This window comes from Heterocephalus glaber, unplaced genomic scaffold (assembly GCF_053883595.1).
Source record: "Heterocephalus glaber isolate CG9 unplaced genomic scaffold, H.glaber_assembly_v1.0 deba00001465, whole genome shotgun sequence".
In the NCBI taxonomy this organism is placed as follows: Eukaryota; Metazoa; Chordata; class Mammalia; order Rodentia; family Bathyergidae; genus Heterocephalus; species Heterocephalus glaber.
In genome coordinates, this window is record NW_028258312.1 from 2,774,528 (window position 1) to 2,798,118 (window position 23,591).

The 23,591-nt window shown below is 41.2% G+C and overlaps 1 protein-coding gene across 2 annotated transcripts; it reads right to left on the reverse strand.

Annotated features, from left to right (window-relative positions):
- Window positions 1-8,147: 8,147 nt before the first annotated feature.
- On the reverse strand, window positions 8,148-14,869 carry Srp19 (signal recognition particle 19). Of its 2 annotated transcripts, none has more exons than XM_004841788.3 (5): window positions 14,652-14,869; window positions 13,884-13,959; window positions 11,613-11,684; window positions 11,409-11,520; window positions 8,148-8,682 (listed from the first exon to the last, which is right to left on the reverse strand). In XM_004841788.3, the coding sequence occupies exons 1-5, from the start codon at window positions 14,690-14,692 to the stop codon at window positions 8,549-8,551; spliced, it is 435 nt and encodes a 144-aa protein (XP_004841845.1). In that variant the 5' UTR covers window positions 14,693-14,869; the 3' UTR covers window positions 8,148-8,548. The 2 variants fall into 2 exon arrangements, with proteins under 2 accessions (XP_004841845.1, XP_004841846.1); XM_004841789.4 differs by having other exon boundaries at window positions 14,420-14,825.
- Between the last annotated feature and the right edge of the window lie 8,722 nt (window positions 14,870-23,591).

The following is a 23,591-nucleotide window of genomic DNA, read 5'->3' on the forward strand; positions in this document are numbered from 1 at the left end:
TTAAGTAAAATTAATCAGACACACAAGCTTAACTATTTCATGGTTTGTCTTATATGAGAAACACAAAATATAAATAAATTAAAGAGCAAAATAAAAGATAATAGGAAGCAGAAAGGTAGATCTTTCTCAAATTACAACGAGACCACAAGATAGGAGGGTGTGGAAAGGGGAAAGGGAAAATAAGACAAGCTGTACATGCACCTGCACCCCATGATGAATGTAATCATTATGTACTGCAAACGTGTACTAACAAAATACCCCCACATTTAAAAAAATTAAAGGCTGAGGGTATAGCTCAGCAGTAGAGCACCCCTGAGTTCAAACCATAGTACCACCCCCCACCCCCCGACACCACTGTTGACTTGGTTTTATTCCAGCAATGCAAGGATGGTTTGACATGCAAATCAATAAAAATATATCACATCAATGGAATGCAGTAAAAACAAGTGATAGAATTGTACATCCCTGCATGATAAAAGCCCTGAACAAATGAAGTATACACGATTTTTTTGGGGGGTGGTCATACTGGGGATTGAACCTAGGATTGAGCCTATAGCACTGAGCTATATCCTCAGCCCTTTTAAAAAATATTTTTGAGACAAGATCTTGTTAAGTTGCCAAATTTCCCCACTGGGCTTGAGCTTGCTGTCCTCCCGCCTTAGCCTGTCAGAGTGCTGGGATTCCAGTGCACCACTCAGAACTCACTCTGAGAAAGGGTATGTATACCACACCCACAGCCAACATCAAACTGAGTGCAGAGGAGCTGAAAGCATTTCCTTTCAATCAGGAGCAAGATAATGACATCCATACCCACTGTTCCTAATGTAGTACTAGAAAAACCTAGAGACCCTACCAAAAGACTATTAGAACTGATAAATTCAGTAAAGGAGGAGGCTACAAAAATCAACACAAAAACCAGTAACTTTTCCATACAATGATGAAATTTCTGAGAAAGTAATCATAAAAGCGATCCAGGATCATTTGTAATAGCTACAAAGAAAAAAACCTAGGAATAAAGTTAACCAAGGAAGTAAGGAAGGGAAAGACTCCTACAGTGGGAGTTATAAAACACTGATGAAAGAAATTGAAGAACATTCACAAAAGTGGAAAAGCTTCCAATATTCATGGATTGGTAGAGTTAATATTGTTAAAATGTCCATACTACCCAAATCAATGCAATCCCCATTAAAATACCAATTACATGCTTTACAGAACTAGAAAAAACAATCCTGAATTTCATATGGAAGCATAGAAGACCTCAAAGAGCCAAAGCAATTTTGAACAAAACAAAGCTGGAGACATCACAATACCCGATTCCAAGACATACCACAGAACCATAGCAACCGGTTAAACAGCAGAATACACAGACTCATAGGCCGGTGCAACACAACCCCGAGCTGGAAAGAAAACCTATGTATCTATGCCACACACACACACATACATATATGTATATATTTTTTCTTTCCTAGACAGGGTCTCACTATGCAGTTCAGGCTGGCCTTGAACTCATGGCAATCTTCCTGCCTCAGCCTCCTAGGATTACAGGCCTGCTGCACTACACCCAGCTGCAGCCAACTGATTCTTGACAAAGGCACCAGGAGTACTTAGTGGAAAAAGGACACTGATATTTTAAATAAATATTAAAATCATGCTTTAAAAAAAAAGACACCTATTCAATACATGGTGCTGGGAAAAGTGCATGCTAACTTGCAGATTGCAACTTTACTGCTATCTCTCATCTTATACAAGAATCAACTCAAAATGGATAAAAGACCTAATTGTAAGACCTGGAATTCTGAAATTAGTAAAAGAAAACCTGGGAGGAACACTTCAAAACAGGTACAAGCAATGATTTTCTGGATAGGACCCCAAAAGCACAGAAAACAAAAGCAAAAATTGACAAATAGGATTATAAAAAATTAAAAAGCTGAAAAGGAGCAGGTGATTTAGCTCAGTGATTCTGCCCCCTGCCTCACAAGTGAAAGGTCCTGAGTTTGATCCCCAGTACCAAAAAAAAAAAAAAAACTGCAAAAGAAAGCAACAGAGTGAAGAGACAATCTACAGAATGAGAAAAAACATTTGCCAACTATTCAGCTGACAGATGATTAATATCTATTACACATAAGGACCTCAAAAAAAAAGTAATCACATTCCTCAAAAATATAAATAAATGGGCCGGGGATTTAGCTCAGTGGTTCTACCACCTGCCTCGAAAGCGCAAGGACCTGAGTTCGATCCCTGGTACCAAAAAAACCCACCCCAAAACATATATATATATAACCAACAAATCTATGAAAAACATGATTATCATTAACCTTTGGGGAATGCAAATTGAAACTACAAGATACTGTCTCACTCTAGTTCAAATGACATTACTACAAAGAAACAAAACCAAAAATCCCCAAACATAAAACCAAATGCTAGCACGGTTGTGGAGAAAAGACACTGTTGTTTGCTGTTGGTGGAAATTAAACCAGTGTTGCCACTATGAAGAACAGTATGGAAGTTCCACAATACACTAAAGCTGGAGCCACCATGTGACCTAGCTGTCTGGCCTCTGGGTGTGTACATCTGAAGGAAATGAAATCCGCACACCAGACATTTGCTGGTCCATATTCACGGCAGCTATGATATGGAACCAGCCTAGGTGCCCGTCAGATGAATGGATAAAGAAATCGGCTATATATACACAGTCCATAAAGAAAAATAAAATCACTATTATATACTGCAAAATGGGTGGGGCTGGGGATTTTATGTTACATGAAATAAGCCTGCCACACACACACACACACACACAGGTAATGCTGTGTGTTCTTCCTCATACGTAAAAGAAGAGTCAACCTGAAGGCATAATGGTGATTTCCAGGGCTGGGAAGGTGTGGGGTGTGGATGAAGGGGGCTGGGCTTCATCAGTGTGCTTATGGAAATGTCACACCGAACCCCTCATATACCCAGGATTGTGTTAATCAAGAGCTAAGGACAATAAGGAGTTTCTTTGGTTAGATCAGTTGTTCTCCAACTTATGTGTGTTAGAATGTCAATGTTTTGTGTGTGTATTGTTAGCAGAGGCTGTTTTTGGCCCTATCCCCAAACTTCTTCATTCATTAGTCTAGGGTGCTGAAAATTTTGAATTTCCATTATCTGAGGTGATGTCAATAGACCAGGAACTGCCCCTTGAGATACAGAGGACCCTCAAGTTACGACCGGCCTGACAAACCAACAACTTGGATTAATTAGCTTAATGGAAGATTCATCTGCCTCTTGTTTTCTATAGTGTGTACCCAGATAAATATCCAGATCTCAGCTGAATTGACTTATAACTAACTTGAGTTACAACCAGCCCTCTGCAACTGATCAAGTTCATAAAGCTACTGGCTCAGGTAAATCCTATCTTTACACTTTGAACAGAGGTATTCAGACCAGGCTGCACAGTAGAATCACCTGAGGAGTGAGGCAAAGGCATGCACACCCGCAGTCCCAGCTACTATGGAGGTTGAGGTTGGAGGATCACTTGAGCTTAGGAGTTTGAGACCAACCTGGGCAACTTACCATAGGAAGACCTGTCTCAAGAAACAAACACAAAATCCTTTTCAAAAATACTGCTATCTGTTCCCGCTGACAGAAATCCTCATTTTAACTAGTCTACTGTGGTACTCAAGTAGCAATAAGTTTTAAAAACTCTTAGGGGAGTTGAGAAGCACTGATACAAAGCATTGAGGCTGAGAATCCCCAGACCGTACAGTTCGTTTTAGCTAGTCCACCTGGCATATCAATTTCCTAAGCTCATAAGACAACACAAAGCTGGGCATGGTGGCATGCAGCTCTAATCCCAGCACATGGAAGGCTGAGGCAGGAAGATGGAAAAGTCTAGGCAATTCAGCAACTTAGCGAGACCCTGTTTCAAAAAAAAAGGGGACTGGGGAGCTTGGGGATGCAGCTCAGTAGGAAGGCCCTGGGTTCAAGCCCCAGCACTGTAAAACAAACACCCACCCAAAGATGTATTGTCTTACAGTTCTGGACGTCAGATGTGCAGGGCTGACCGGCTGGGGTGAGCTCCTTTCAGAGTCTGGAGAATGAAAGCTGCCTGAATCCCTTGGCCACTGACTCCCTGTCACGGAGACTTCCAACTCCGTCCGGTCCTCGGGCCTCCTTCCTGACGCTCTGTCTCCCTTATAAAAAGGGCCCTTGTGAATATATGTGGCCCACCTGGACACCCAGGATATGCTCATCTACTCAAGATTCTTAATTCAAATCACATTTGCAAAGCCTGTTTTGCTACCTGAGCCACTTGTTTACAGGTTTTGGGGATCAGGATGTGGCTTTTGGGGGAGGGCATTCGTTTTCCTACCATACCAGGTCTCTTGGCAAAGTCACCCCCACTCCGATATCAGAAGGTAACTGCGAAGAGCGCTGTTAGTATTAGGAGGGAGCCAAAATAAGGACTGGTGAAAATCTACCCTATGCCCATCCAGGTGATAAACGAGGCGGTTCTTCTGGAAACAGGCTGGGAGACGCAGACAGAATTGAGGGAGGGATATTGTATTAAAAATAGGATTAGTGAGGGCTGGTGATGCCTGTCTACACCCTAGCAATCCCAGCTCTCTGGGAAACTGAAGCATGAAGATCGAAGGTTCAAGTGGAGCTGGGGCAAATAAGTAATTTAGTGAGACCCTGCCTCAAAATAAAATATAAGGGGGCTGGGGATGTAGCTGAGAGGGAGGGGACGGGGGAGGGAGAGGGAGAACCTGGGCTTCACTGGGCTCCCTGCATCCTGAGGAGTCTCCTTGATCCCTGGGAATGCTGTGCGTCTCTCTGGGAGGCCAAGCCCCTCTGGTGCTGGAAATTCTCCCAAGCTGTGTCGGCAAGGCAGCCCTTCGGGGAAGCCCACAGGTACCAGACCCTTCACGTGTACTCGGAACAACTTCACTACTTAGTCTTTCACTTCTAAAGAATACTGTGTCAGTAATCTAGGAAAAGCCACTCCATGTGACAGGGATAAAACTAAAAACAGATAAAAAGGAATTTGGAAACAATGACTATAAATCATGTCTTCTGAGAAATGTATCCATGAAATAAGAGTAGACTGCTAGAAAAGGGAAACTTGCAGGTGATAAGCAAGCTTAGAAAAATTGAAAAAATAAAAATTCAAGGGAAAAGTTGGAAGACAAAGTCGAAAAAAATCTAGGTAGAATTTAAAGGCAAAAAATTGGAAGTGGAAAGAAGAAAAACTGAGACTAGTCCAGCAGGTCTAATATTTAAATGAATTCCAAAAAAAAAAAAAAAAGTGAGAAAGAGGAGAAACATCATCAGTGAAATTTTCAAGAAAATTTCCCCAAACTGAAGAAAAGAATTGAAAGGGCACACTAGGTGTCTAGCCTGGTGGACAGAGAGACCTAAATAGCTGGGTGTGGTGGTGCAGGCCTGTAATCCCAACAGCCTGGGGGGCTGAGGCAGAAGGATCCCAAGTTCAAGCCCAGCCTGGGCAACTTAGTGAGACCCTGCCTCAAATAAAAAATAAAAAGGGTGGGGATATAACTCAGTTGGAAGGCCCCAAATCCCCAGTACCAGGGTGGCGGTGACAGAGACCATGAAGCTATCACTGAACTTCTTAGGTAGTGAGATTCCCTTCGGTTAACCCTACACTTAGCCAGTGGAAGGGTAGAAGGGTGACATTTTCAGACATGCAAGGTCTAGGAACAAACAAAAAAGGACACTTTGACACATTCGACAAGTAATTTGTGGCAGAATTAGTGCTATTTTAAACACTAAGCAAATAAAAAAAATTAGTTCAAAACAAGAAGTCTAGGAAATTAAAAACATACTTCAGTATTTCGCAAACATTAATGTGTCTTAAGAATCACTGAGGGCCAGGGATTTGGCTCAGTGGTTTCAGCGCCTGCCTCATAAGCGCAAGGTCCTGAGTTCAATCCCCAGTACCAAAAAAAAAAAAAAAAAAGAATTACCGGGGAATCCCATTAAATGCATTTGAATCCTAGGTTAGAGCAGAGAAATTGTATCATTATTTTAAAATGTAAGACAGGGTCTCACTATGTAGTTCAAACTTGCCTTGAACTCACTATATGGCCCAGTCTGGCCTCAAACTCAAGGTGATCCTCCTGCCTCAGCCTCTGAGTGCTAGGATTACAGGTGTGTATCTGCAAGACTGGCTGCAATTCTTCACAAGTTCCCAGGGGAGGCTGGTGCTGCTGGATCCAAAACCATACTTTTTTTGGGTAATAATGGGGATCAAACTCTAGGCCATACACATTCGAGGGAAATACTGTACCACTGAGCTACATCCCCAGCTCTTGAACATACTTTTGGTTTTTGGTACCAAGTACTAAACTCAGGACCTTATGCTTGCCAAGCAGGCATGGTGCCCCTGAGCTACATCCCCTCTTGACCATACTTTTGAGTACCAAAGGTACTACCCATGTCAGCTATGAAATAGAATATGGTAATATAAATTATGGTGTGATTAAAATTATGAAATATATCAGTAGGATGGGAAAGTGGGACGAATATGTGGATGTGGCGGGGGAAAATGGAAAGAGGAAAACTAAATCCTCCTCTTCTATAGGTAGAAATTAATGCCTAAAACTGAAACAAAACTAGCTGGTTGTTCAAATTATGTACAACTTTGATAACAAAATTGTAAAGAGGACAAAGGTCATGAACACTTTCCTGAAATGAATACAAATAGCATTTCAGCACATGAACAAATGCTCAATTTTGCTCACTGAACAAGATTTTCACTTATCTATTGGCAAACAGAAGTTCCATTAGGCACTGATTGCAATGATGTGCTGCACAGCAATATACTGCTATAGCAATAGTTCTGAAACCTGTTTTTTTTGAGATAGGGCCTCACTATATGGTTCAGGCTGGCCTTGAACTCATGGTGATCCTCCTGCCTCAGCTTCCCAAGGGCTAGGATCACAGGCATGGGTCATCATGCCTGGCCATCTAGTTATCATTCTGTGACCATCTTTCAAGTTTGCTGCCCTGGGATGCATTCTCAAATACTCTTCCTTAGATGTCTCTGTCAGGATTGAAAAAACACTAGGTTCTCTTTCCGAGGCTCCCTTGCAGCTAGATGGGAACTTGTGCTGAAGCTCTCAAACAGAGACTTACGTCAGAGTCTTCTGGGAAGGATTCTGAGAAATCTTTTGGTTTTTCTTTTCCTGAGTCATGTTTTACACACATACTCTCCTCTCCCCCATCCAATATATTTATATGTCAAATATATGAACTGTTAATAATATTCACTATAAAACATTCAACAAAAATTTTTAAGAGTGGGGGAAAAAAAAACGTAGAAATTTTCTTTCTTTTATAGAGGCAGGGTCTCAATATTTGTCCAGTATGGTATTGAACTCCTGGGCTCAAGTGATCCTCCGACTCCCAAGTAGCTAAGACCTTACAATGTGCTACCACTCTTGACTAGATTTTCACTCTTTCTGCACACCAATGAATTATCTTCACATCACCTGCGGGTATAATCCCCTTAAAGCTACACAACTCTGGGTTTATTTTGGAATCAATTAGGATTATTAGATACGAAGTGATAAAAGTTTACAAAAAGATGGGATTTATTGAAATAAAATGAGGCAGCTCACAGAATTCAAGAAAGAGGTAAACCAGTCCTCAGGAAGAGCAGGAATAAGCTAAACCAGACCTAACGAAGAACAAAGCTCAGGATAGTTCAAAACCATCACTTTCAGGAAGTGCTTTGAAGCAAAACCAGGACTTCTTCAATTTTGTTTCTTCAAAGTACACTTTTCAAGGTGCAAGAAAAAAGTAATTTTTAGAACTCTAATGGAAACAATGTTTTGGATTTACTGAGGGGAGAATCAAAATTTCCTATTAGGCAAGCGGGAAACCATGTTCTTAGACCTATAAAATATACACAAAGTTTAAAATCCAGAACTTTCCATCTGATAAATTAGCAATGGAACAATCTGATTACAGTAACAGATTAAAAGAACATGATCTACAGTAACCACGTACTGACTTTCCTACAAGAGGATTTACCACTTTTGTTTCAGGCTCACACTGTCCAAGTATACACAAGCTCTTTTATTCTCATTAATAACTTCCTCTCCTGGTATTACTTATCTCATAAGCAAAAGCAACAAAGTTTAAAATAAGTTTAAAAATTTATTTAACTTAAAAGGTGAACAAAATGTGTATTTCAAGTTATTAAACTTATTTATCTGAAATACATGCTTACACAGAGGACAGATACAGATTTCTGTTAACTTCCGCAATAGTCCATTGTCCATTTAAAAATATTTATTCTTCCACAAAAACTCTTCAAAGACAGAAAATTTTTTCTTTTATACTGCATAACAGCTAGATGTACATTTTCAATGTGTTGTACTTCTGATGTATTCATTTCATTGTTAACTCCGATGATGAAGATGGAAGGCACAAATGTTCATAGTTCACATGATTGATGCAAACGAAAAGCTGTTTCCCCGCAGCTAAAAAGAAGCCTCCATCATGTCCCTCACAGTAGGATCACATACTTGATGCTCACAGCAGATCACTTCTTCTTCTTTCCTTTCCCTTTTTTACTTCCCTCTCCTTGCTGAAGGTTTGGGTCACCACCTCCTGTTTTCTGTGTTCTTGTTTTCAATTTAGGTATCATTTCTGCTGCGTACAACATTACTGATTTACCTAGGAATGAGAAGGTAGGTTTAGTAAATAATCTAAGTAATAAGACTTAAAAAATTAACATAAATATGATAAAGTCCAAGAAACCATCATATCAAGAAAATGGCAAGTAATTTTAAAAAAGCAAAAGACAGTAAAGACTTGCTCAAGTGGGTGCCCCTGCTGGAGATGTACTGAGTAAGGACAACACTGAAAATATTTAAATGAACAAAATCCCACACTGAGTAAAATACTTAAGTTTAAAACAAGAATTCTGGTCTTGGTCCTAGTAACTGGCCTGAAAATCACTGGAGACTGTAAGCACAACAAATCGGAGAGTCAGAATATCATTCCTTGTACCTTAAGCTACTGAAACACAGGGTCTCAGCCTTATAATAAAAACCCAATGTCCTTAACTACATCCTTACTTGTAGGCCCAGATGTACACCCACATCCATGCTTTATCTTTGTACTAACTGGCTGCTTTCCTTACTCCAATACACTGTGCTCCGTGACTCTGCTCTCTTTGCTGTCTTACTAGAAAGAGGAAGCAATGTCTTTTTAACCACAATGTTCACATCCATTTGCTTTGTCTAACTTTTTTTATGGTCTTTTAAGACAGCATAGGAGAATGTCAAAGAGGAGAAAGAGAACATCAGAATATACCTTCAGCACTGAATCAGGGGCCTATGTTTCTAGCAGATTTCTTGTCTCCTAACAGGAGTTGGCATATAAAAATTAATTTATTTGAATTTGATTAAAAACAATTATACTCAGTTTGTATGATAATATTATTGTTTTTAGTTGAATTAAATGGAAGAGTTTAATTAAGGTGAAGAGAAAAAATTTAAGCAAGTAGTTTCTTTTTTTTTCTTTGGGGTACTTGGGATTGAACCCAGGGCGTTTGAACTGAGCTACATCCCTATCCCTTTTCCTATTTTGAGAGCCTACTTGGAGGCTCTAGCAGGGGAGCATGGCCACTCATATGCCCTTCACCGTGGAAATGGTCCTCCTCTATCGAGGGTGGTCGTCCTCTTCCACCAGGCACACAGCTTCGGAAGGGACACACACGGAGCCGTGACGGGGAAAGGGGACACCTGCCTAGCCAGTTAGATCAGCTGAATTAACCCTGGTGATCAATGAGGTGACAGATGTTGCACCCAGATTGCCCTCCCATCCCTCCTTTTCCTGTTTTATGACAGGGCCTTGCTAAGTTGCCAGAACTTGCAATTCTCTTGCCTCTGCTTCCCAGAGTACTGGGATTATAGGATTGGACCACTATGCCCAGCTTAAAGCTCCATTTATTTTTATTTTTTTAAATTTTTATTTATTTTTTTCTTTTGGTATTGGGGATCAAACTCAGGTCCTTGTGTTTGCACAGCAGGCAGCGAAACCACTGAGCTAAATCCCTGGCCCAAAATTATATCATCAGATTTTTTTTTTTTGGTACTGGGGATCGAACTGGGGTTCTTGCTCCATTTCTTTTTTTTTTTTTTTTTTTGGTACCGGGGATCGAACTTGGGTCCTTGCACTTGCGTAGCAGGCGTTGAAACCACTGAGCTAAATCCCCAGCCCTCTTGCTCCATTTCTTAAAATATATTTTTGAAATAAAAAATTGAGAAAAAATTAATATATAAAGACTCGTTTTCCCAATACTTGAACTAACATTTTAAATATGGTTGTCTTTGTTTTGTTTTCAAAAAATAAAGTATTAAAGACAATCCTACAATCTTTGACCGTTAGTTCCCTTGAGGTCTTCACTCCCACTTCCACTACAGTTGTATAACTGTCTTAAAAGTGGGTGTTTCTAAGGCAAATAGAGTGGCAAATCCCTCTAGTTAAAGCACGTGGGAGGCTGAGGCAGGAGGATCACAAACCTGAGTCCTGCTTGGGCAATTTACTGAGACCTCATCTCAAAAGAAAATATTTAAGTGGAAACTGTGCTCGCTTCGGCAGCACATATACTTAAAAATTTAAGTGGAAAGGGCTTAGGTTGTAGTTCGGTGCAAAGGCCCAATGTTCAAATCCCAGTACCACACACAAAAAAGGTGTTTCCTCCCATTCCATTTCAAACACATTATTTTTTTCAAAAACATTATTAATGAATATTAATATTATTACTAATATTAAGTATGTCTATTGGTGAACAGTAATGTTTTATCTTTAAATTTACTTGAATGGTACCACATTGCATATCTCTTGCTTTTTTCATTCAATACTGTTCTTTAGATTTACCGAATTAATAGATGTCAAGGGTCTCTACGATCTGAAAGTTGATATCCATCCATTTAACTATTTTTAAATGGGAAGAATAATGGCCTTCCAGGATAAAATGTTTATTTTTTAAAGGAACAATTAGTAGGGTCCATCACATATTCAAAATTCTTGCTGGGTGTGGTGTTGTGCACACCTATGATCCTAACAGCTCTGGGAGGCTGAGGCAGGAGGATCACAAGTTTGAGCCCAGCCTGGACAACTTGGTGAGACTCTGTCTCAATATAAAGAAAGGGCAGAGGGTGCAGCATTAAATTCAATCACCAGTACTGCAGGGGGTGGGGAGGAGGGTGGGGGTGGGGTGGGGGTTGTTGACCTCTGTTGACCTCTCTCCACCAGCAGTCCTTTCCCTAAATTCATAAATTCATTTATACCTCAAAAGGTCACTTGTAGAACCTTTTTTGTGCTGAACAAGAACAACCTATGCTTGAGCAGGGTTTAGTCATTAAAAAAGGGGGTGGGGTGAGGGGGCTTACGTGATGGAAACTGTCCCAGGCAGAGGCTGCCATCTTCCTGCTTGAGCTGGACCCGGACTCTGCCTCTATATTGAATATCACGATTCCATTCCCTAGAGTACATTTTATTTTTCTAGCATAAACAAAACAAAATAAAAGCAGGCTTTAAGAAAGTTATTACATCAGTGAGATGAGTATGGAAAACAGTAATGATTCACACTGTACCTCAAGAAATGCATTGAGTCCAACTGCTGAGCATACGTCTTGAATCTCGGTAGCTGTAGGATTTTCAACAGCCTGAACAGTTAAAAACAAAAACACTAAGTAGCTTACCTTTAAGTGGATACTATTATATGACTGTGAATCATTTCAAATACTGTGATCAATACATATCCAAACCTTAGGTCCTTTGTTGTTTTTTTTTTTTTTGGCACCAGGGATCGAACTCGGGTTCTTGTGCTTGCAAGGCAGGTGGCAAAATCACTGAGCTAAATCCCCAGCCCATTAGGTCCTTTTTTAACTAGGCACAGCTGTTTCAACAGTAATTTAAAAAATTTCTAGGAAACTGGGTGTAATCGGAGCACTCCGAAAAGCTGAGGCAGGAGGATTGTGAGCCTGGGCCCCTTAGCAAGACCCTGTCTCAAAAAAAAAAAAAAAAAAAACCCAAAGGAAAACAGAAAGGACTGGGGGAAAACAAAAACTAAAAAACCACCCTGGGAGAAACACTTATGCATACTTGTGTGTCTCTCTCTTCTAAAGAACGTAAACTTCATGAGGGTAAGGGCTTGGTTTTGTGCACTAGGCAGCATGTTCCTCGGCGTGAACACAACAGGTGCTCAATGAATGCTAACTGATTAAATGGTTACACAGAACCACTAGAAACCAGCAGTATTTATTAAAGCTGAATACATGATTATGGCCCTATGATTCCACCCCAGGTTTATATTTAACAAATACACAAAAAAGACAAGCTTAAGAGTACTCCGAGCAGCACCATTTGCAACAGCCCCAGATTAGAAATCCTATTATCCATGAACCAAAGAAAGGACTGTGGTATACTCACAATGCAGTGTTATAGAGCAGTGGTTCTCAGCAGGGGAATTTACCCACATTTGGCAGTTGCTTTGAGACAACAAGGGGAGACAGGATCTCTTAAAATGCACTAGGCAGTCCCCTACAATGATTATCTGGCTCAGATGTCAATGGTGCTGCTGTTAACTACAGAGCAACAAGAATTAAAACTGTACTGAAGGGCTGGGGGTGTTCCTTAGTGGTAGGTACAAGCTTAACAAACCCAAGGCCCTGGATCCATTCTCCAGCATCAAAACACACCACCAACAAAACCTACACCCCAAACTATGGCCAAATCTCTCTCATCATCTTAAAGTTTAGTGAAAAAAGACACAAAAGTACATTGTCTGGGAGGGGGACATAAAACAGTCTTCCTACAAAGTAGTAAATTTTTTTTGAGATGAGGAGCTCACTATGTAGCCCAGGCTGGCCTTGAACTCTCAATCCTCCTATCTCAGCCTCCAAAGTGCTAAAATTATAGGCATAGGCAAGCACCACTATACCCGGCTTGGTAATGTTTTTTTTTAAATTGGGTTTTTTTAAATTGGATTAAAAAATTAATCAAGCTATACACTTAAGACACATGTAAGTTCATGTCTGCTGTATACCAATAAGTTTAAAAAAAAATTCACTCTCCAGAGAGAATCTGAGCGCTTGTAACCACAGCCTGTCACAGTGGTTTGATGTTGGGCATTATTCTGAACAAATGCTTTAGTATCTTTCTTTCCCTGTGGCAGCAAAGTACACTTTCCTTTACACATTTAAGTTAAAGCAAAATGAAAGATATTAAATAATACAAAAATAGCTAATTCACTGCTTCAGACCAAATTGCCTGGAATCTGTCATTAGATTATAAAATGTAAATGACTCTCTAAAAATAGAATGTAACATCAGTTTTAAACAGAAAAGCTTCTACAAAATCCTTGGCATTAGGCACTTTCTGAACTAAAGCTGAAGTCCAAAGGAAAAGGTGAGTTTTCTATCCAAAAGGCAAAAAGGAGAAATTTTAATTTTAAAACTTCCCCCATTCAAACCCAGGGCCTCCCATACGATAGGCAAGCACTGTACCTGTGAACTACATCTCCGGCCACTACATCCCACTTTAAAAAAAACTAAAATGTATTCTGGACCTTATACTGTATAATGCCATCATTCTGATTTCCTTTACTCAAGACTGTAATAACCTTGGTTAAACAAACGAACAAACTACAGACACTTTGGCACCACAGCCTCATTAAGAACCATTTTTAAAAATCCCTCCAGTTTTGCAACAGTGCTTTTCTGGTTTCACCAATACTAAGGTAAGGACTTCAAATCTCGATTAGTGTTCTCCTCAGGCCTGAAAGAATGCAATGAAGTAAAAAGAAGCGAAGCTCCCAACAGGACTCCCCCCACCCGAAGCACCTGGGCGAGTTCACTGCTCACCTTACTTATTGGGATCCGCCTCCCCTCTGCGATGGTTTTCTTATTATTTAAATAAGCAGGGTAGATACAAATAAACCTGCCACAGAAAAAAAGCACAGTTGGTGTAACTAGTACAGTATTCAAAGGCACGTAAATCTACACATTTGCTTAATAGTTTTTTCTTTAAATTGCCTTCCTTTTACCTAACTCACTAAAAAGAAAACTATTTGCACGGTTGGTAGGGAAAAAATACCATCACTTGTTAGAGGTGGAAAAAACAACGAAAACAGCCGGGGTGTAGTGGTGCATGGCTGTGATCCCAACACCTAGGAGGCTGAGGCAGGAAGATCTCATGGGCTACACAGCGAGTTGAGGCTGGCCTGGTGACATCCTGTGTCAAACAACTTTGACAAACATTGTTTTGAAACAAAACGATGCGGTAACTGTCCTGCCAACAGTTTCTGAAGGTGGTTCCTATCCTCTTACATGGAAAAATACGGTATCAGAGGCACAGAGGCTTTCTGAACGAATAAGTAAAATGAGAACATGGTCCTCACGTTGTGACTGTCATTTCATGTCCTCATAGCAACCAAAAGCTCGGAATTTGAAGGTCCCCGCGAAGAGCTGGTGCTGCAGGCTTCCCAGAGGAACCAGCCGCTCGGGAAAGGCGCCGAGCGTGAGGCTCAGGCTCAGCTCAGTGGGCGAGGCCGTCCTCGAGGCCGGGGTGGGTGGTGACGGGGGCCCACACTCGCGGAGCCGCAGGAGGCCTCTTTCTTTCTCAGGACCCACCTGTCTTGGTCTGCTGGGGACCGTGCAGCTGCACAAGCCATTTCCCCACAACCCCAGATCTCACAGAAACCGTAATGAGAGAACTAGGCGGAAGTCCCAGGGTCTTCCGGGGGAGTCTACTTTTGGGCGGAAGTCCTGCCCACCCAAACGGCCCACCGTGGGCCGGTTTTCTTCGCCAGCTGGTTCCGCCTGCTGTCGCTCGGTGCCCGGATTCTTGGTTTCTGACGTGGCCTGTAAACTCTCCTCTCGCGAGAAGATCACGAAGATCGCGAGAAGATCACGAAGATCGCGAGAAGAGCCTTTTCCGGGCTTCTCTATCTGCTGTGTTCTGGGACTGGAGCTTCTTTTTAGTCTTTTTACACTCTGAGACCCTCGTACACACCGAAGTTGTTAGAGGGTGCTGTTCACGCTCAAGCAGAGGTGAAGGCTGTGTAGTTTGGAGCGAAATTCAAATTAGAGCAAGCAAGAAAATGACTTCTTTTGGAGACAGGGTCACCAGGCTGGCCTTGTGGCACGATCCTCCTGCCTCAGCTTCCCGTGTGCTGGGATTACAGGCATGCGCCACCACGGCCGGCTGAAATGCTATTTTATGTTTAATCTTTTTTTATTCGCACTTAGGACGCGCTTGCTCAACTTGACGAAATTGAATTTTTGATGGGATGGGAATTTAGCCCAGTGCTTTCACCGCCTGCTGTGCAAGCACAAGGACCCGAGTTCGATCTCCGGTACCCGCCCCCCCAAATTGAATTTTTATAGTGGAAGAACTAGCAGTTATTGGCAGTGTGCTTCAGTGTGTTGTATAAATGTTAGAAACTTGTCTTTTAAACCGCTGAAGCACATTTTCTAGTCTAAACTTAGTATTTTTCAGTGCCTCCAGTTGAGGTGTAGGGACGGAAGAACGGGACCCAGAGTTAAAATGACATAAAATAGATGAACAAAAGAATAATACCGATTTTATGTGCTTCTGGACCCTTCATAAGGAACTAAGGATCCGAAGGAGCAGTCAGCTACTTATATACTGGATTGGTCGAAGAACAGTTGTGAAGAGGCAACTGAGTTACCAGGGAGGTTTACGAGATCAGTAACACGGTCTGTACAGAATTCTCTTGGAGCCTGGCACAGGGGCCTACGCCTGTAATCCCAGCACCAAGGGAAGCTGAGGCAGGAGATGTGCAAGCTCAAGTCCTGGCTGGGCAATTTATCGAGACCCTATCTAAAATAAAAATAAAAACAAAATGGGGATGTAGCTCAGTGTAAAGGGCCTGGGTTCCAGTCCCAGTTTAAAAAGAAAGAAAAGAAAATCTCCTTTCCACTTGCCATCCTTGAAGATAAGGATGTGTGGTGTTTCTCCTCGGAGAGGGAGAGTGGGAATTTGATCTGTTTTTAAGAAACAGCATGAGGCTGGGGGGGATGTAGCTCAGTGGTGGAACTGCTTGCTTAGCATGCTCCACACCCAGGGTCAGATCCCCTAACCCCTCCTCCCCCAAACAAAGCCCCCAGACCAAAACTAGAAAAAGTAAGACACTCACTTTACAGGTAAAATACCAAACCGTCCCCCGCCCCCCGCAACAAACAAAAAAAACAACGTACAAATCTCCACCAAAGCTTGAGTCTCGGAAGGTGGATAACTGACCATTTGTACTAATGGTAGCTGAGCGCAGACGCTCGGCTGGCCTCTCGGGAAGCCCCGGACTTCTATTATTTCACTTCTTGCATCTCAATCTTCCTTGTACTGTAGTTTGAATGCCAGATTATATTTGGTCCTGATGTAAATAAATAAGTCGTACTCCTTTTAAAGTGTACTGGATTCCTGAAAAAAGTCATTGGCAATGACCAAAAATAGAGGAATGGGAATTAAAAGAATCCTGGCTTAGTCACTTGCCTTGTTGCTGAGACAAAATACCTGACACTTGTAACTTAAAGGAGCAGAGGTTTATTTTGGCTCCGTTTTAGAAGTTTCAGTCCTTGAGTAGTTGGCGGGCTCCAGGTAGAAAGGTCTTGTGGAAGGGCCTGCGTAGAGGAAAACTGCTCACCTGGCAGCGTGAAGGGAGGAGCCGGAAGGGAGACACACCCTTCCGGGTCAGGGCCCTGCGCACCTGCTTCCCACCAGACCCCACCTGCTAACAGCAAGTCAGTTGTGAGTCCCGCAATCCAGTCATTTTTCAAAAGCCCCACCTATGAGCGCATGAGGCCCTTGGGGGATATCCAGAAATATTTTAACAAAGCGAAACTTTAAAATATATATTTTGCTGGGCGTGGTGGCACACGCCTGTGATCAAAGCATTTGGGAGGCTGAGGCAGGAAGATCACCACGAGTTCAAGGCCAGACTGGACTACATAGCGAGACCCTGTCTCAAAACAAACAAAAAAGTTTTTTTTTTTGGTACCAGGGATTGAACTCGGGTCCTTGAGCTTGCGCAGCAGGCAACGAAACCACTGCGCTAAATCCCCCGCCCACAAAAGATTTCTTTAAAAAATCAGTTTTAGGACACACACACACACACACACACACACACACACACACACACACGGAAATGAACAAGATAGCCTGAGGCTTAATAATGCAGTAGCCTACTTGCCAAGGGGTTGCTTTCTAGAGTCATGTATGTAACAGGAGATAAAAAAGGCCAATATTAAACTTGGTGGTTACATTTTCTGGTTCATCCATGAATAAGGTAATGAATGAAAGAGGTGGTGTGACGTTCTCATTCTATGTCAGATCCATACTCCTACTTAACTCTTCTCTGTTTACTGTACAGAGAGAGCCTTGGTCTCCAATACTGCAAAGTGAGAGAAAGGAAGTAATGGAGGAGCAGCAATAATAAATGAGATGTGAGAAGACTCCATTTAAAAGTCAATATTAAAAGACAGGGTTGTGGGAGGGGGAAATGAACAGCTAGATGTTTGCTAGTAAAATCTCCTTTTTACAAAGATAGAAAAAAACATATAAACATACAGGGAGGAAATAAAAGTTACATATAATAGAAAAATGCAGACTGATATTTGAACTTCTTAGCAATAGTAAGTGCTAGAAGCTAAGAGTCTAAGGAAAAAGAATTGTGACTCAAATCATTCTTTGTGTGAAGGCATAAGAAAGCAATTTTAAACCAAGAATGTATTTATAAAGTGTATCTTCAGCTTAGCTTTTCTGAAAAAAATAACTATTTGACAAAATTCTTCAGCTAAATCAAATTAAATTAACAAATTAAAGCAAAGACAAGTAAACAATAGTGAATACTGAAATTAAGTTGTATTAGATTTAATAATTATTTATAAGATGGTGAAGCTAATTTTAATTAAGAAAATATTCTGCAAATTAAAAACATTTAAGAACAGATTAAAAACAATTTAAGAATTTATTTTAAATAGAATAAATTAATACAAGAACAGATTTTACAAAGAACTAAGGTTCCAATTGAAATAGGGTACATCTCAGCCTCTGAAATCACTTAGCCACCCAATCACCAGGTTCCCACTGCCTGCTACCCCACACAGCTTGGACTCACAGCTCTGCTGCCTCCTCTGTCCGTTTGCTCTTTCCATCTCTTCTTACCTCCTTGTTGCTGGACTACTCCCAAGAAGAATTTTAAACTCTTTCCTCTCTTAAGCAAACCTATTAAACTTTCTCTAATTCTCCCCTCAACCAAATTCTAGATATAAGCTTTACTGATTCCAAACCTACTGAGGTTCTTAGCTAAGGAAAAGGAACTTCTGGCCAAGTGTGGTGCACAGGCCTGCAATCCCAGCATCTGGAAGACTGAGGCAGAAGGGTGGCAAGTTAGAGGCCAGCCTGGGCAGTTCAGCAAAAGACCTTGTCTCAAAGAGAAAAGGGCTGGGGTGTGGCTCAGGGTAGAGCACTTGCTTAGTGCATACAAGGCCCAGGGCTCTATCCCTGGTACCAAAGCGGGGTTGGGGTGAGAAGAACCTTGGGGTATAATTTCTGTAACAGGTTCCACCCTCAGAAGAAAGCTGTGGTTTCAGGTAACTTGTTTTGTACTAACTCACCCATCACCAGTGATGTTTTCAGCAGTTTCTCTGCATCATTCATTCTTCCCTTCATTCGGTGGCGTCACTTGGCACCTACAGCCTTCTGACCAAGGCTTGTCTTGTTTTCATCATATTTACTGCCCTTTCTCTAGAATTATGCTTTGGCATAAATCTGCCATTACTTTCTTTACATTTATCTGTGCAAGTGGGGCTGAATTGTTAGTTGTATCCATTCTGGATCATTTAAAGTGTTTTTCACTAATGGAGGATTTTATTCTATCCAGTTTGACAGTAGTTATTTTACAGTATATGTTTAATATTTATTTGGTACTCTGCCATTTCATACTTTGTGGTGGCTAATTTTCCTCCCTCATTTCCCCTTTTACTTATTTTTTGTTCCAAGTATCTTTACTAGCTAAAAGATGGAAAAATGTACTTCTTTTTAGCATTAGAGTTACCACTAAATTAAAAAAAAAAACTGAACTGTGTTTCCAAGTTAAAATAGTGCCTCTTGACACTGCCTGCAATTCAAAATTCACTATTCTTTTACCTCCTCTTTCTAATCCCCATTTACCAGTTTGGGTTGAAATCTTGAATTTGATTATTAAAATTATTAAGCATTTAATCTTTTCTGCTTTAATTGGGCATTTCCATTAAGATTCATCTTATTGATCACAATTATTTAAACATTTATTCAAGTTTAAAAGCTTTATTGGTCAAACTCAAACTGTTAATACCTTTTTTTTTAATTTTTGGTTTTTTGAGACAGGGTCTCACTATATATCTCAGACTGGCCTTGAATTCAAAGTGATACTCCTGCCTCAGCCTCCCAAATGCTGGGATTACAACCATGCGCCACCACACCTGATTTAACCTTAATTGTTTGAACAGCTAGGATACTGTAGTAGAAGTATGTCCTGGTTTTGGTTACCCAGTGCTCCCCGCTCCCTGCCTCCAGAGTACTGGGAATTGAACTCTGGACCTTGCACTTGCCAGGCAGGTGCAGTGCCACTGAGCTAAATCCCAGCCCTACCCAGTACTTTTGAAATGCCCCTTGAAGACTTGGGAAATTCATGAATCTAGCCTCCTCAATGTAAAAAAATAACATCAAATTGTACAAAACAAGTCCTCAAACCAAATCAAAATCAAAATAAGCTGGGTGTGGTGGTGCACACCTGTAATCCCAGAACTCTGGAGGCTGAGGCAGGAGGATTGCCATGAGTTCAAGGCCAGCCTGGACTATATAGTGAGTTCAAGGCCAGCTTGGGCTACATGGTGAGTTCAAGGCCAGTCTGAACTACATAGCAAGACCCTGTCTCAAAACAAACCAAAAACCAAAAACAAAGCTTCCCCAGCCTCTGCAGGCATGTGACATATCCTCTGCCAAGCACATCCACTCAAGCCAAGATTGCAATTCAGAAATCAGCATTGAGAGCAAGCGAGGGCACATGTAATCTTACTTCAAATGGCAGTGGTGTCACAGGTTCTAACATTTAGGAGCAGCAACTGGGTCTTTTCCAAAGCCATCTCACAGTATAGTTCGGCTAGTTTTCACTGTGTAGTTTCCAAGACTTATTTTCCTAGTCCTCAGAAGATCCTGTGAGTTACCTAATATTCTCTAGGTAAATGTCATTTAGAGATGGTCTGCATTAAGATATGTCTAAATACAGTTTAGTTTCAAGTTACTTCCGGATCAAATGGGCTCACAAATGCCCTCAAGTCAGGAAAAGAATCAGGACTCAGGTGGCACTGGCTGAGGTCTCCAGTGGTGAGGGACTTACGGCTCCCTTCAGCATCTGCTCCCTTCTCTTTGCTCACTGGCTGGTGTTTAAGCTCCAGGATGCCAACCACAGTAATTGGCCTAAGTCTACATGAGCTTTCAGTTCCAGCATGCACCAACCAGAAATACTCTTTGTGAATCTTATTTCAAATTGACTAGGTAAGTCCCCCCAGGCAGGCCATACAAGTATTCTGTTACTGACCAGTTTATGTTTTTTGGTTTGTTTTTTTGAGACAGGGTCTCAGTATGTAGTTCAGCCTGGCCTCAAACTTGCAGTGATCCTCCTGCCTCAGCCTCCTGAATGCTGGGATTACAGTGTGCACCACCACGCCCAGCTTTGATGAGTCTCCTTTAGTGCAGGTGTTCGCCTCTGGGGCAAATAGCCAGTCAGAGGGGAAGACTGGGTACTACATGGTGCAGTGACCCTCACTGAGGTTGTCTGGATTCAAACAGTGAAGTAGCAATGTTTGGCATTTCTTTCAATAGTTCTCACTAGTGTTGCTTCATTATTTTTGTTATTTTTTGAGACAGGGTCTTGCTATGTAACCAGGCTGGCCTGGAACTGGCGATCCTCCTGTCTTAGCCTCCCAAGTGCTGGGACTACAGGCGTGTGCCACACCCAGTCACTAGTGTTGCTTTACAGTCAGTGGTCACCTTTGCTAGTACAAGTTGATATTTTTAATAAAAAAGTATCAATCAGATAATTTCCAGAAAGTGGACAGTCACAAATGAATCCTGGATACTTGTTCTGGAAATCAGAAGAAGAAAGTGTATTTAGCACCAAGAACAGGGTTATACATACAGAACACACAGGTTGAAAGAAGCTTCAATGGCTTAACCCAAAGCAGAATATACTTTTACAGACTGCAGTTATAGGAAGACAGTGGGAAGACAACCTGGGCTTTAAAGAGTCCATGGGTTTCAACATTACTAAGTAGCATATGAAAGTCAGCATAATGTGAGGGAAATATGCTTATTAGAAATAAAAAAATTTATACTCTATTTTAGTCACTGTTGACTTTTGAAAAATTATTTGGTGTTTTTGTTTTTTTTTTTGAGACAAGATCTATGTAGGCCAGGCTAGGCTCAAACTCAGAGTGATCCTCCTGCCTCAGCCTCCCAAGTACTGGGAGGTGTGCACTATCATGCCTGGCTACTTGTAAGTTGTTAATGCTCTGATTGCTCAAGTTTTTCTTCAGCTCTGGGCAGTTTACTTGTTTGCATCTCAGGCACTCTGTTCTTTTCCTTTCTTAGACACAAATTCAGAGTCAGATTTGATTAGACAGATTCAGATCATGGGTAACCATGATTACAAAAACTCAGAGCAGTGCAGCTGTCTCCTATCCTCAACCAAGAGACTTATCGTTTCACTTAATTAATTTGGTGCTAATATGATATATATTTTATATAATCAAGAAAAATTTTGAGCCAGGTGTGGTGTTGCATGCCTGTAATTCCCAGCATGCTGGGAAGCTGAGGCAGGAGTATCACAAATTTGTACCCAGCCTGGACAACCTAGTGAGATCCTGTTTCAGAATCAAAAAAAAAAAAAAGGGTTGGGGTGTAATTCAGTTCAAAGGCCCTGGGGTTTATTTATTTTTGGGCTGTGTTTCTCTTTAATTTCATAGTTTCCCTATCGTTAACTTTTTCAGTGACCTGGTAATTTGTAAAGTTTAACATCAATATCTGACTTGTCAGTTAACACTTCTACTGTATATTAATAAGTTGGATATATTTTTCATTTGAAAAAATCTTCCCTCGGCTTAAAGTTCCATTTTCAGTTTATTACAAATCCAAATAAAATATTTGTTGAAGTTACTGCCTTTTACAGTAACTAAATCAGAGGAAACATTAGCTGACCTTTCAGACATAGTGTCTTCAGAAGTACTTGTTCATTCAGGTCTGGTGTGTGTTCCCTGTTGCCAGTTGAAATGAGCTATGTTGGACTGAACAGCTCAATATTTGTCTTTCACGGCAGAGGAAGAATTTATTTGTTGGCAGATTAAAGATCCAGTTGTTGAATTGCTAGAGCCAAAGGCAATTATTCAAGGAACTTCATGGTAACTGGGGGTAGTAATTCTCAAACTGCGGTCCCCAGATCAGCAGCACTGCATTTCAGCTTGTTACAAATGCCCATTCTTGGCCCCTCCAAACCTACTCAAACTGTGGTCCAGATGTCTTTTTGCTTTTGTGATGAGGCCTCCCTGAGTTGCCCAGGCTGATCTCAACTTCTGGCTCAGGGTTTCTGGTAACTCGGGTTACAGGTGTGCACTACTGTGCCTGGCTTTCAAGATGATTCAAATACATCTTTGTTGGAAAACCACTGAGCTGCAGTCCAAGCAAAATAGGGCATTGCGCCTGCCACCCCTGGCAATGGCATCACAACTATTAACCAATCCCAGCACTGGGTTTAGTATGCCATTTGTCCAAGCACACTCTGGGAGTATTTGGCATGCTATCACGCATGGCAGCACCCTGTGAACTTCTCAAAGTAGGACTGAGATTTGCCCATTTACTAATTCAGAGCCATCTCTCTTAACTAGAGGGTCTCACCCAGCAACCCTTTCTTCAAGGGACAACACACACTGATTGGCCCTTCTCCCAGCAGTGCTGCCCATAGGAATTCATCTTGCAGCACATGGAATGAACTCTTCTTTCATTTCCAATACTGATCATGTTTCTTCCTTTTATGTGAATTTAAGGGGAGTTTTATTCTAATTAATACCCCATCTTCTTCCATAAAAATACTTGAAGTGGTTTATAAAAACTGACATGCAGTAATTCAGACAAAATCAGGACTGAAAGAAAAGGATTATGCATGTGTCTCTGTTATTCACGGCAGCCTTGAAGAACAAAATAGAGTATTATTCATAGACAATTTCAGATAAAAATTTGACAAAATTTAAAGGTAGATATATTCCAAAGATAAGTACATGAGGTGTTTACAAGTGGAGCACTGGAAAGAGTATAGGCTTTGGAGTAAAACGCCTTAGTTAAAATTATAGCACTTTAATTTTCGGTCATTCTAGCTTTAAAAACAAAAAGCCCCATTACCTGACAGTTATAAATATAAGTAAGCAGTAGACAGTGAATTGTATGACTGACCTCAAGGGCACCACGTAGGTGGGCAAACTTGCCTCTCACTTCCTTTTTCCAGTGTCCCACACATGGCT

Excerpts from the sequence above, each read along its gene's own strand:
- Srp19 (XM_004841788.3), bottom strand. The coding sequence starts at position 14,692 with ATGGCTTGTGCAGCTGCACGGTCCCCAGCAGACCAAGACAG. Across the intron at positions 13,960-14,651 it reads TCCCCAGCAGACCAAGACAG|GTTTATTTGTATCTACCCTG; the intron begins GTGGGTCCTGAG and ends TTTCTGTGGCAG. Across the intron at positions 11,521-11,612 it reads GACTCAATGCATTTCTTGAG|AAAAATAAAATGTACTCTAG; the intron begins GTACAGTGTGAA and ends TGTTTATGCTAG.